General features: G+C 36.8%; 3 protein-coding genes across 7 annotated transcripts in view; 1 reads left to right on the plus strand and 2 right to left on the minus strand.

The window, feature by feature from the left end:
* The window catches only part of LOC106327427 (diacylglycerol kinase 1), a 3,489-nt gene extending 539 nt beyond the window's left edge, over positions 1–2,950 (minus strand). Inside the window, exons 1-5 of the mRNA XM_013765578.1 lie at positions 2,228–2,950; positions 979–1,345; positions 730–806; positions 246–365; positions 13–177 (exon numbers count right to left, since the gene is read on the minus strand). Coding sequence (XP_013621032.1) covers positions 13–177; positions 246–365; positions 730–806; positions 979–1,345; positions 2,228–2,950 — 1,452 coding nt within the window. The remainder of the gene's footprint in view (positions 1–12; positions 178–245; positions 366–729; positions 807–978; positions 1,346–2,227) is intronic.
* A 606-nt stretch (positions 2,951–3,556) lies between these two features.
* Positions 3,557–7,563, minus strand: LOC106327426 (diacylglycerol kinase 1). 5 transcript variants are annotated; one of them, XM_013765575.1, is made up of 9 exons: positions 7,454–7,558; positions 7,202–7,291; positions 5,659–6,990; positions 5,193–5,559; positions 4,838–4,914; positions 4,573–4,692; positions 4,330–4,494; positions 4,110–4,247; positions 3,557–3,975 (listed from the first exon to the last, which is right to left on the minus strand). In XM_013765575.1, the coding sequence occupies exons 3-9, from the start codon at positions 6,796–6,798 to the stop codon at positions 3,826–3,828; spliced, it is 2,157 nt and encodes a 718-aa protein (XP_013621029.1). In that variant the 5' UTR covers positions 6,799–6,990; positions 7,202–7,291; positions 7,454–7,558; the 3' UTR covers positions 3,557–3,825. The 5 variants fall into 5 exon arrangements, with proteins under 5 accessions (XP_013621029.1, XP_013621028.1, XP_013621027.1 ...); XM_013765574.1 differs by having other exon boundaries at positions 7,202–7,303; positions 7,454–7,555; XM_013765573.1 differs by lacking the exon at positions 7,202–7,291 and having other exon boundaries at positions 7,454–7,563.
* A 3,672-nt stretch (positions 7,564–11,235) lies between these two features.
* LOC106323147 (protein terminal ear1) lies at positions 11,236–12,757 on the plus strand. The gene is made up of 5 exons (XM_013761309.1): positions 11,236–11,675; positions 11,793–11,900; positions 12,225–12,370; positions 12,458–12,597; positions 12,707–12,757. The coding sequence occupies exons 1-5, from the start codon at positions 11,236–11,238 to the stop codon at positions 12,755–12,757; spliced, it is 885 nt and encodes a 294-aa protein (XP_013616763.1).
* The last annotated feature ends 1,196 nt before the right edge of the window (positions 12,758–13,953 follow it).

Raw genomic sequence — 13,953 nt, forward strand, 5'->3', positions numbered from 1 at the left:
CATCATGCATACCTGAAGTTTACCAAGGTGCCATGTTCCAGATATACTCACGACTTCTACTATCTTGTCATTCATAGATTGCGGATCAAAGCTTTCATACGTTTCATCTTCATCATGCCATAAATCAACACCTCCCATGTAACTTCCGATGTTTGCAACAAGCACTCCTTCAGCATCCTTCAGAAATGTTACAGCATTAACTATCATGTGGTTATCTGTTAGGTGGGTTAACTATCATGTCGTACCTCAGGAACCTCAATGTCAACACCATCCACCTCAACTCGAACTTGCCATGGGAAATCTTCGAACGTTCTATCTCTTATACTCCTTGCACCTTTTCTAGCAAATAATACTTCGTTCATAAACTGCATATTAAAGATCCTTCAAATGTCAGTTTCATAGCCTAATTAAGTATTAACAATACAGCTTCTCTACAATAATGCCACTTAAATCATATGATTAAGGAGTCCGGAGGGTATATTAATGCCTCATCAGTTTTAGGATGTTATTCTAGAAGTGACTTAAATGGCTGTAAGGGTTTTGACCTAGAGGAAAACAATGAAATCAGGTTTCGAGACTATTGTAAATACGGATCTAAAATATGTAAATTATTCATTCACATAATCAATATATAAACTCTAAACGGGTATATGCCTCAATCGTATTTTGGTCTCTTAAGTTCTGTTTTTTCTTGCTGTTAATTCACGTTTGTTACGTTTATTTTGTTACCTGGCTATAAAACATCTCTGGATTCTCCTCCCGTAGATTGTGAATATTAAGGAAGAACTTTGCATCACACCCAACTCCTGTTAACATTTGCACCGTAAGCCAAAATTTATAGGCTACTTAAGGATCTAAAATATACAATGGGCATGGTTAAAACTAAACCTTATCAAGCATGAAGTATATTAAACGAATAAGCTAAATCCATCTTATAGATTAAAAACAAATGAAGTTGGAGTTGCTTTCCTTACTGACCTATATAGTTGTTCATATATTTTGGCGGCTGGAGTTGCTTTCCTTGCTCATTCAGTATTGATACTTTCCAACGATCAAGGACAGTGACTTCAGCATGTTCTATGTTCTGTAATACTGTAGATAAGCCTCCTTGTCTCTCAAAAGAATCCAAACCACAACCCCAGTTCAATACCCGGGCTAGATCATTCCCGGTTCCAGCAGGCAGGATAGCAACCGCAGGAGGAGAGACAAAACTCTGTTTTTCTATGGAATTCAATACCCAACCAGCAGTGCCATCTCCACCACAAACAACAACTCTAAAGTTAGGAACCTTCCTGAAGAGGAATAGCCCCACTTCTGGTCCCTGCATTGAACTCAATTCACATACCTGCACCAAACATCTCCATCAATAAACTTGAACACATTAAGAGCAACATTATCAGATAGAACCTCTGAGTTTCTAAAAAGAAAAACGATTTTACTATCATAATTAGTTTTTAAAAACTCTCAAATAAGAACTTTGTTTTGTTCTCTCCAGCTTTAATTATCTATATTATTAATCTATACTATTAAAGCAGAATCTCTACTAGGATTTTGCCATTGATTTTCAACTTATTACAATAGTATGCTATTGCATTTAATTCTAATATAATTATTATTTATTTAAAATAGAGAACTAAATATTTCATATATTTATAATAACTAATCTTTCCATACTTTGTAAATGATAATAATTCTAATTTCTTTGAAATCTATACTTTTTATTTAATTTAAACATTTAGTACTCTAACCATTGGTGATTATACTAGAATAAGTTTTATTTGATATATATTTAAACTAAATGTAATTCTTTTCTAAATTGATGTTACATAAATTTCCTGAATATATGCCCTTAGAAAACAAACATTTCATATAAATCTTAATATCTTTAAATTAATATTTAAAAACTTAAAATAAAGTTGATTTTTTAAAACAAACATATGATTAATAAGTAGAAATTTTTACAATTTCTATTTTTCGGTTTTTCAAATTATTTCATCGAATATACAAAATATTTATCAAGTAAAAACGGGTTGAACAAATAGATTTTTTTATTTCTGTTATGAACTAACAAACATGTTAATAATTTTATTAACAAAAATATCAAAATTTAGTTATTATTATTTTTAAATGTTGAAAACTCATGCTAGAGCTGGCCGATAGAGCTGCTCTAACACGTAAGAAAAAAGCATTGGAAAAGTTCACAATTTACAAGGCAGCATACTCGTACCTGCACAGGATTTAGAAGAAGGTTAAGGCGCTGAAGAAGGGAATCACCTCGTTGAGAACCACTCTTTCTGTTAATGAAAACCAACAACGGTCTTGCATCTGAAGGCAAATCAGCTAGCTCATACTTAAGTTTATTTGCACCATGCCTGATTCTGCTAAAAAGCCATCCACAGGGATTCAGAGTCAACTCTTTAACATAAAGAGGGCACATAATTAGCCTTCTAAGAGGGCCAAGATCACAAACGTCTCCTGTTTCATTTGACATATTACTGCTGCGACAGTCGGCATGGACAAGACGTTGGCACCACAAGCAGCACCATATAGGAGACCCCTCAAGAAAGGAGCTACTACATGACTCGTTACAGTAGCTACAAAACGAGGAGTCATCTGTCTGATCAGCATTTTCCGTCCACTGGTGCACCACATGCTTATATCCAACCATGGAGACGCATTTGCAATCTTTAGGGGCACTTGGGGAGCAACTAAAATGGGCTGCTGCTCCACAGATGTTGCACCTGTGGATAGAACTTTCAGAAGCTACAATTGTCGACTTCAAGCATACACAGCAGTTCAAGTTCTTGGCAGGGGATGAAGAGTGGAGTTCCCAGCGATGTGGAGCAACGAGAGTCTTGTTTGGACTTTTCTTTGAGGCTCTTCGCCATTGAAAAGCAGTGTAGGCTATGGTGAAAATACCAACAAGGGCAGCAACTAAGCAAGAGAACATTAACATTGCAACTGGATTCTTGATGTTCCAGGGGATGATTATCCACATTTATCTGAGTTCCTGAAGGTGGAGCCATTCAGAAGCCCCCACAAGATTCTTGGCTTGGTCAGTCACAACACGCAGGATATCAAATATTGCGTTCTCTAACCGCCAAGAATCGAATAGAAACAAAACAGAGAATCTAATAAAGAATATGAAGAACTTGAAGCAATGGATCAATGGCTAGAAAGCTTTCCTATTCATTACTAAAATTGCTGCATCTTCCAATTCAGTTAAACTCAGAAAAGCGTTTGTTACAAGTAACCTCGTTTCTTTTTATATCATCAAACCCCTTCCTCAAGCAACTGCTGGCAGGAGATAAACAAAATAATCTGATATATGTAACACTTGGTATTAATGGTTTATCTCCTAACAAAAACTCAGCACAATACTATATTAGTGGAAAACAATCACAAGAAGAAGCAAAACGCAGTCAAGATAAAGAACCAAATAATATTATTGCTTTTCTAGAAAATGGTCACCAAGTAAGAACAGGCTTCCTCTAAAAACACATACACAATTCTTTCTCAATTATATAATATATATGAAAAGACCACACTGTAATAATAATATAAGAAAAGATGATTGATAATTTAACAAGCTTTGTATCAGTTCCACATATGAGTTATGACACAACACTATGAAAACAGCCAAAACTCTTGGAACCCCAAGTTCCATTTTCTTTTTTTCCTACTTCCACACAGAACCCGCTTTTTAATTCAGCGGATTTGACATGTAAATACACACTTTTCACCCTTCTATTAGACAGTGACTACCCAAGAGGATGGTTGATCGGTTGCTGAACAGAGCAGGTTTTTGTCTCTGTATTTTCTTTTTCAGGTTAGCCGTAGGGCCATTTCTTGAAGCAGAGCTCGTTTCTGTGAAGCGTTGATCACTTCATTGGTTTCTGCATTTTCTAGAACATCTGTGATTATAGCGGCTGCGTGACCCAGTGGCTCCTCTGCAGCTCTCTTCAGCATGAAAGCCTGTTGCAAATGAGAAAAACAAAGATCAGTTTCGCAGTAAATGGTTCGAGCTTTTAGATGGAGCTAAAACGTTTGCAAACTCGCGTTGGATCTAGAATCCTCAGTAAGGGAAGTGGACTAGTGGAGTGAAAGACCTGGCCATGGTGCGATATGGTTAAGGTACACGGTTGTTGAAACCAAGGTTCTCCATCAATTTGCACAGGCAACGGCGCACAGAGTTGTATCTTTACCGATTGCCCTTGAGCTAACCTTCTGGCACGAGATAACCCAACCTGATTATGTTGGGACAAACAACTGATGTTAGGTTTACAAGATAGAATGCAACTAAAATCTGTTAAATGATCATCATCATACCTGAAGCTTGCCAAGGTGCCATGTTCCAGATATACTCACGACCTCTACTATCTTGTCGTGCATAGATTGCGGATCAAAGTTTTCATATGTTTCATCTTCATTCTGCCACAAATCCACACCTCCCATGTAACTTCCGATGTTTGCAACAAGCACTCCTTCAGCATCCTTCAGAGATTTAGCAGAGAAGTTACAGCCTTAACTATCATTTGTTTTTTTTTCTGTGACGTAGTTACTGTGACTTACCTCAGGAACCTCGATTTCAACACCATCCACCTCAACACGAACTTGCCATGGGAAATCTTCGAACGTTCTGTCCATTATACTCCTTGCACCTTCTCTAGCATATAGAACTTTGTTCATAAACTGCACATAAAAGAGCATTCAAATGTCAGTTTCAAAGACTAAGTATCAACAGTACAGCTTCTCTACAATAATGCCAGTTAAATCGTATGACTAAGGAGTCCTGAGGCTATATTAAAATTTCATCAATTCAGGTTTCTTTCGTCACCTGGCTATAAAATCTCTCTGGATTCTCCTCCCGTAGATTGTGAATATCAAGGGCAACCTTCGCATCACACCCAACACCTGTTAAGATTTGTAACGTAAGCCAAAATTTATAGGCTACAGGTTTCAGGACAGCAGTCAAATAAGGATCAAAAATACACAATGGCCATGGTTCAAACTAGACCTCAAGCATGGAATTATTAAACAAGAGACTATATCCTTCTACAATTTTAATTATAAAGATTCAAATGCAAATGGTTTTAACCCAAAGAAGTCCTGCTAAGAGTTTTTGCAAAAAAAAACGAAGCTGCAAACAAGAGTAAAGGAGTCTGCAACTGACATCAGATAGGTTAACTAACCTATATAATTGTTCATATATTTTGGTGGCTGGAGTTGCTTTCCTTGCTGATTTAGAATCGATACTTTCCAACGATCAAGGACGGTGACTGCTGCATGCTCTATGTTCTGTAATACTGTAGATAAGCCTCCCTGTCTCTCAACAGATCCCAAACCACCACCCCAGTTCAATACCCGGGCAAGATCATTCCCAGTTCCAGCAGGCAGGATAGCAACCGCAGGAGGAGATACAAAATTCTGTTTGTCTATGGCATCCAGTACCCAACCAGCAGTGCCATCTCCACCACAAACAAGAACTCTAAAGTGAGGAACCTTCCTGAAGAGGAAAAGTCCCACTTCTGGTCCCTGCGCTGAACTCAATTCACAGACCTACACGAAACGGCTCCATCAATAAACTTGAAGACAATAACCAGAAAAAATGCATTGGCAAATTCCACGGATATATAACTGTGTGACTAGTTTACAAACCTGCACAGGATTTAGAAGAAGATTAAGGCGCTGACGAAGGGAATCACCTCGCTGAGCACCACTCTTTTTGTTAATGAAAACCAACAACGGTCTTGCATCTGAAGGCAAGTCAGCTAGCTCATACTTAAGTTTCGACCTTAGTGCCTGATGTTCATCTTTCTGGCCAAAAGACCCGCTTCTTTTAACACTGGGCTTCTTCTCCAGCTTGCCATTGCTATCGCTTTCCCCGTGAGAAGAACCTCCATTCATAGCGCTGCTTGTATTTTCCAACACGGCGGGACCTGTATCAGCTGTGCTTTCCGTCGATTCATCACAATTGCTACCACTATTACCCGAATCCACTGAAGTTTCATTACCTTGCTTGTATTTTTTACTTTGACTCCTGATACTGGCACGGACAGTAGACGCAAGTTCATTTGCACCATGCGTGATCGTGCTCAAAAATCCTCCAGATGGATTCCGAGTCAACTCCTTAACATAAAGAGGGCACAAAATTAACCTTCTAAGAGGGCCTAGATCGCAAACGTCCCCTGTCTCACTCGACATATTACTGTGACAATCGACATGGACAAGACGTTGACACCACAAGCAGCACCATATAGGCGAACCCCCGAGAAAGGAGCTACTACACGGCTCGTCGCAGTAGCTACAAAACGAAGAATCATCAGTCTGATCAGCACCTTCCGTCCACCGCACCGCCCACTGGTGCACCACATGCTCATACCCAACCATGGAGACGCATTTGCAATCTTTAGGAGCACTTGACGAGCAACTAAAATGGGCTGCTGCTCCACATATAGTACACCTGTGGACAAAAGTCTCAGAAGCTACAATCGTCTGCGACGGCGACATCGACTTCAAGCAAACACAGCAGTTCAAGTTCTTGGCGCGAGATATAGAGTGAAGCTCCCAGCTATGCGGAGCAACAGGAGTCTTATGCCGCGCCTTGGGATTCTTCTTCGACCTGGCTATGGCTTTCGTCCAGCTTAAGTTGATATTCCTTCTCCACTGGAAAGCAGTGTAGGCTATGGTGAGAATACCAACAAGAGCAGCAACAAAGCAAGAGAACATTACACCGCGAGACTCGACCATTTCAACTGGATTCTTGGAGAACATCCCCATTTCTCCATCGTCCTCCATCTATCTACGTTGCAACTCGAGACACGTGCCTAAAGCTGGAGCCAATCAGAAAGATTTCTTGTCTTGGTCAGGTCCACACAGAGGAGATCAATATACTATACAGAGTCCATATCCTCATCATCCAGCGAACCTGAATATGTTATGCCGCGGAGTACAATCACACTTCAACTATAGAAAACAAACTCTTCAGCCCTGTCAAGAAAAAACACGTGTCACTCAGCGAAACTTAAAAACAAATCACTTTCATAAGAGAATGAAAGAAACACTATAAAACAAAAAAAAAACAAAATGAAATGAAATATAAATGTTTGGTCATTAAAAATCAGCAAAGTTTCAAACTTTCTTGATCGTACTTGACTCAGATTCAGTCTCAAATCAAACAGATGCAATTAAATAATCATACTTCGAATCCACCTTCCTACGAATTGTTCGTGCTTAATACATCAATCTGCTCAATGCTTATGATCCTGCATACTCAATACGGCGACTCGAACTAAAAAACAAACTGGGATCACAACAATCGCCAAAAATCAATGAAAATCACAAAAGGGGATAAAATAGCAGGAAACCCTAACATCCAAACGCGACGGAGAGGAAGATGATCAGATGATAACGATAGAGATCGATCAAGCGAAAGGAGAGAACAAAAACAAACCCTAGAATCGACGCACCCAAGCCCGAAGCTTTTCACTCCACCGGAAAATTCCAAAATCCAAATTTTTATTTTTTTTTCTCTTTTTCGAAAGCAGATGCCCTCGAGTTTATATATATCAGTATCCGTAATACACGGCCTGGCCACGTAGGATAAATGAATCTCGGATTCTGAATACCCACGTGTCCCTAGACATGTCAATTAGGGCCCAAGTCCGTAGCCCGAGCCCGCCCAGCCCTAAAAATTACCGCGCTTGGGCTTCGCTTTATAAGCCCAAAAAAAATTAGGTCTTTCGGGCTAAGCCCATTTGGGCTTTGGGTATTTTGGGCTTAAGCCCGTTTGGGCTAGGGCCGGCCCGAAAACCCGAAATTTATATTTTAGCGTAAATATTATCTTTTTTTCTTGTAATTGAAACTATTATTAGTATTGATATATTATTTTAATATTTTTATCCAAACTCTAATAAAGCAAATATAAAAGTTGTTAATGCACTTTATTGTTTCATCATTACAAGTGTTACATTTTAAATTTTACAAAAGTACCTTCTTCTTTCATGTACAACATGTTTTTATTTTCAAAATACAAAGTATGAAACGTTTGACCATGTTTATCATAAATTTTGTTCTCTTATATTTTTTGTTTTAATTGATAATTGATTATTTAAATCTTATTAAATTTGGTTTGTGCGTAAAATATTTTTAAAGCATACGAAAAAATAAAAAAATTGTGATAGAGAAGAAAATTTTAAACTCACTTTATAAATTTTTTATTTTTTTTTAATGAAACTCTTTTTTTTAATGAAAATTCACATGTATTAAAACGATGGAAGTGGCAATGACAAATTATTTTTTGAAAAGCCCACAAAAACCCGAAAAGCCCTATAGCCCTATAAAGGCCGGGCCGGGCTTTGAATTCTAGGCCCAAATAATTTTCGGGCCGGGCCGGGCCGGGCTCAAATATTTACGGGCTTAGCGGGTTTGGGCCGGGCCGGGCCGGGCCAGCCCGAATTGACACCTCTACGTGTCCCTACTAAATTTTTGTCGGCAAAGGGCCCAGGCCCATTACTGTCGTGACACGATTTGGAATTACTTCAGCATGTATGAATGATATTGACCCACTCCAAAACAAAAGCATAAGTTGGATTCGTTCTATATCGTGTACTATCCACAGTGTTCTAATTAATACGAATAAATGTTTATAGTTAGTAGTGTTGTGAGTCTTGTGACATTTATATTGATTTATTTAAAATAACTACAAAAAACGAAATGTTATTTTCATATCGTGTCTTGTTTTCGTAGTGTTCTTATATGAAAAATATTTTTTTTTGTGTTTGTAGTGTTATGACGTATATGTTGATTGCTTTAACATACTACAAAAATAATAATGTTATTTTGTTTTAGACTGGCGTGTCACCTATCGTTTGATACGTAATTATGTGTATTTTAATTGCAGCAGGTGTCAACAGTTTCTACAACAGAATTTTGAAAATTGCTACGAAAATTGAACATCATTGTAGGCTGGTATAATTTAGAAACTCGTACAAGTAACACATACTCCCTCCGTTCCTTAAAGATACATATTCTAGAAAAAAAATTTGTTTCTAAGAGATTCATTTTTTACATTTTCAATGCAAGTTTTATTAACTAATTGCAAACTTCAAAAATCTTAATTGCACTAATTGGTTTTTTATTGGCTTAAAACTGTGGAAAGAAGATAAACACAAAAAATTATGCAAATTTAATGTGTTTTATTAAAATGTGTGAAAAAAATAGAATATGGATCTTTTAGGAACAGAGGGAGTATGATATATTGAATGCTTAGCGTGTTTTGAAACTAAATAAAATGAACTAGTTAATTATGAGCACATGTGGGAGGTTTATTTAAAACCAATCAATTTGAACCATAAAACAGTTATAAGTTATAACTATAGAGATGTATTTTAAAAAGTAAAGATTATACTCCCGTCACTTTGACAAAGAAGAATAATATAAATGAAGAGAAAAATGACATAGAAGACATTGAAGTGAAAGTTCGCTTTCCATATCACAACTTTCAAAGCAACTAAGCTTTTGTCTTCAGTTTCATATCATTATGTTTTTAGCTTCTTTTTCACGCTTTAGAATATTCTCAAATCTCAACATAAGGCCCATATTAGTATTCGGTTGGGTCGATACTTTCTCTCTCAATCTTTGTTTCCTCTCTAAGATCTTTTACAGAAAAGAGAGAATGTGTTTCGTTTTTTATTTACCGGTTTTTGTTCCGGCTTTACCTCTCGATTGTCGGGCTATGGTCTTCGGGAAGCGATGGCTTCATCAGTATCAGCTTCGCCGGCTTTTGACTCCGGGTTACAGTGGCTTCTGTAGCACTGTTCACGCCGGCTTTACTCCGGGTTTATCCGGATCCTCAATCTTCGTTCTTTCTTGCTTGTTTCAATCGCCTCTTGATCTGATTCTCCGACCTTTTCCTCCCTTTGTCTAGGGTTGTTATATCTTCAAGCTTACTTTTATCTTTAAAGATGTAAGATGCTTCATGCAGGTTAATCGGAGTTTATTAGATCGACTGAAGGCGGTTGTTTTATCCTTCATGTAGCATGGATCCGACAGTCTAATTTCATCGGCTTGAATCTCTGAAGGTTGTTATGTTTTGAACGGTTGTTTCTTCGTTTCTTCTTCGCTGAAGGCGGAGCTCTGCCGTGTTTCTTCTCTTTGGAGAAAGTAGGAGGCTCCTCATCTTGATCCGTGTTTATTGATCGTCGGATGATCGTCCACATGGAAAATCACGTTCCTGGTTACTTCCTCGACGGGTTTGATCTTGTTGGCTGAAGGCCACAAGTTTCTGTATTTGGACCATCTGTTGGGCCTTTTCGTTTTAATGTTTTCTTGGGTTTTGGTTATCTCTTTTGTCTTTATTGTCTTGGGTTTCGCCATGTTGTTGGACTTAGTTCTTTTAATAAATCATCCATTGACAAAAATTAAAGAATATTCTCAACATTTCTGTATATATTTTTATAATATCAAGTATTTACAAATTTATTTTATATATTTCTATTTTTTTCTTTATTACTCTATTTTCTAATTTTAAAATAGAAAAAAACATATTAAGAGTAATACATTATAATTAATTTCACATCAATTATATTTTTTTAAATAACAAAAGACAGTGGAAACAATCTTATAACGGTTATCACTGCCATGTTTAAAAAGTCTAAAAATGTATGTGCAAAGTCTCCCTAAAATATTCATGCACCATATCATACTGTTCAAAAATATTATTTGTTGGTTCTTAAAAGGAAAACGAGAAAGAAAAAAACGCTTTTGTAGTAGGAGTAACTTAAAAAAAAAAGGTTTTGCATAAGAATATTCACGTATCACTTTAATATGTTTATATAACTCATATAATAAATTTTTTTTATAAATTTATTATTAGAAATATAGTTACAACAAGCTAGAAACAAAAAATAATGACTAAATTCCCTACTTGAAGATATATTAACACTACTGTAGTAGAAAAAAAGAAGTATTATTAATAGTTTAACCACTATATGATTTAAGTTGCAGAAAAAAACACTAGTATATGCTTCTCATTTTAACTACATACTTTGGTATTACAAATATGTACGTGCCACGGATCTCTATGCTATAAAAAAATCAACGGTCGAAGAACTCATCACCTGACAAAAACGAAATGATGACGATTTAGACACCTTCGCCGTAGTTGATATCAAATCTTTCCATCAGAAAATAATATGTAATCATCAAAAGCACATAGAAAACATAAGAACCTCCATGGCTTCTCCAACCTCTTCCCATTGTTCTTCCATGGCGATGATAAACGGCAACGTCTCAAGAACCCTAAACCCAGCCGCACCTCTCTTCTTTCCCCAAAACCCTTATCTGCATCACCACTACTTCTCTTCACCTCAGATTCTCTTCATCTCCGACACTAACCTCCCTCCCCCATCTTCAATCGTTGTGTACTATCCTCTGTGGTATAACAATCCTAACCCTGCTATGTTTGAGGCAACACAAGAACTGCCTCCACTTCACTCTCAAGACCCTATCCAAGAGCTGAGTCCTCCACCGACCAGTAGAAAAAGGGTTTTTGGCTGGGGAAGAAGCAGCAGACACCACCGTAATAAGCTGGTGTGGAGGAGGAGGATCCATTATCAAGCTGAGTCCAACGGCGATACAACTGTCATGCTTAGAAACATACCCAACAAGTATACGTACGTATCTATATGAATATATATCATTCACTAGAAGAGTATTTGTTAAACAAAGGCGTGAAGTAATTTGTTTTATATGATGATGTTTATCGAATCTTATAATTACTGTGTAAGCAGGAGAGAGATGCTTATTCAGTTCTTGGATGAGCATTGTGAAGAAGAAAACAACAAAGAGGAAGATGAAGAGAATGCCCATGATTTCTTATATCTTCCCATCGATTTCCAGTAAGTTTTTTGTTTGTATATTTTTTTTTAACTTTATCACTATTTGTTAGTCTTAATTTTTGATTAATATATCTGACAACATCAAAAAATTATTCGATCTGGATACCTATACACTTATATAGATGTTTGCGTGTAGGCAAGAGCAACAACCTAATGATGATACAACTTTTTAGATATGATAATCGATTAATAATCTGGATGATATATCAATTCAAAATTTTTGTTTTCGCTTTGATATATTTGTTACATAACAATGTCATAGATTGATAGTACAACATTTAATATATTTCTTTGAAACTAAATTAATGGCACTAAATTGAGCAGGAGCAAAATGAACAAAGGGTATGCATTTGTGAACTTCACAAAAGCAGAAGCAGTGTCGAAGTTTAAGGCGGCGTGCAACAACAAGCCATGGTATTGTTTCGGTTCAAGGAAAATACTTGAAATTGCCCATGCTCGGATCCAGGTTAGTTCTATACCCATTCTTCATCATGTGTACATGCATATATATATTTTTTATATCAAGCTTATTGTTAACATTCGTGTTTAGGGAAAAGATAACTTGGTGAAACATTTCGAGCAAATGATTTATCCAGCTGAAGCATACAGTGCGGTGTCTTTCATCCCTGCTCGTAAGGGACCAAAGAGTACGGGTCTCACTATCATGGTCGGCAAGTGCACCCAAGCAGCGATATCGGTTTAGATAGAGGTTGTTTCATCTATCATGTTATATATATTTAGGATTATGAATGTGTGTGTTTGTGTGATGGGGAACATCGAACTATGAGTAATGGGTGTGCTTAAAGGGAAAAGAAAGGACTCAGACACCGAACCAAATCCAAGTTAAAACTCTATAAAGTTTAGTTTTGGATTTGGTTTTTGATGTGTGTGAGTTTTGACTTTTCCTTTGTTTTTATGTTAAGGGTCTACGTGTAATGGGTTTGTACTTAGAAAGGAAAAGAAAGGACTCAGACACCGCACCAAATCCAAAAGTTGAAACTATGAAAAGTTAATTTTTGGATTTGGTTTTTGATGTGTGTGAGGTTTGACTTTTTCTTGGCATCTATGTTAAGGTTGTATGTGTTTTTATGCACTACTTATGTATTGTCGTTTAACTGTTGGTTTGTCAATGTTACGTAAGTTGTTTCTCTGTTGTTTTAATTTTCGTGTTAGTGATAAGAGTATCAGTTTCAAAAAGTTTGTTGAATTTCTGTACCTTTCTTCTCTTAACCTGGAAGTTCCTCACATGAGAACGAGAATAACATTTGACAGGAAAATAAAATTTAAAATCAAGAATTAAAAAGCGAACCAAGAGCTCTTGGTCTAGTGGTAATGGAACTGCAGCTGGGAGTATCCGCCATGGGTTCGAGTCGCCTTGGTCACCTTTCCGTCTATAACCGTGCGTGCCCGGATGGAAGGTCTCGTGGGGATTAGTCTGGACTTATCGCTTTGGATTCCCCACAGATATCAAAAAAAAAAAAAAAAAAAAATTAAAAAGCGACCACCGATTATCACTTATCAGGACTTTTTTTTTTCTTTTGTCAACGATGGATACGTTCACTATTTGAAGCCGTGTTCTGGTTATATCCCAACCAAAGAATGTTTTGCTTAGAAATGTATGTACTTTTTGTGAGGTAGTTTCCAATGTTGTCAGTATTCATCTTTTTAGTCAATATTGTTTTTTGAACACTCGTTTGCACTGTATATCAAGTACATGAAGATCCTGCAAATAGATAAAACATTGTTTGACAAAATCTTTGTTTATTGGAGAATGGACCAAGAAGTGACGCTTACGCTTTTTTGTTCTCTTCTCTTTTTATAAGACTAGCTATCAATTATAGCAAAAGTGTCTGACCTCTTTTTATTTAGAAAGACGTTGAAATGGTTTAGGGGTAAAAATTCTATTTAAATTCAGTCGACACTCTGACAGTCCATCCAGAGATCTTAAATTACGTAATGCACACCGAAGCTTTACTTCTTGTCAGCCGTACTGCCATAAAATCAAATCTTTGTTAAAGATGAAAAACATATAACATTTGTTTTCATCTTGAAT

This window comes from Brassica oleracea, chromosome C2 (genome assembly GCF_000695525.1).
Source record: "Brassica oleracea var. oleracea cultivar TO1000 chromosome C2, BOL, whole genome shotgun sequence".
Lineage (NCBI taxonomy): Eukaryota > Viridiplantae > Streptophyta > Magnoliopsida > Brassicales > Brassicaceae > Brassica > Brassica oleracea.

Bases quoted from the DNA above. Each gene is read 5' to 3' on its own strand.
- LOC106327426 (XM_013765573.1), bottom strand. From the start codon at position 6,798: ATGGAGGACGATGGAGAAATGGGGATGTTCTCCAAGAATCCAGTTGAA. The intron at 5,560-5,658 runs GTTTGTAAACTA...CGTTTCGTGTAG, and splicing joins TTCTTCTAAATCCTGTGCAG to GTCTGTGAATTGAGTTCAGC. The intron at 4,915-5,192 runs GTTAGTTAACCT...AAATCTTAACAG, and splicing joins ATATATGAACAATTATATAG to GTGTTGGGTGTGATGCGAAG.
- LOC106323147 (XM_013761309.1), top strand. From the start codon at position 11,236: ATGGCTTCTCCAACCTCTTCCCATTGTTCTTCCATGGCGATGATAAAC. The intron at 11,676-11,792 runs GTACGTATCTAT...CTGTGTAAGCAG, and splicing joins AACATACCCAACAAGTATAC to GAGAGAGATGCTTATTCAGT. The intron at 12,371-12,457 runs GTTCTATACCCA...TTTAGGGAAAAG, and splicing joins CCATGCTCGGATCCAGGTTA to ATAACTTGGTGAAACATTTC.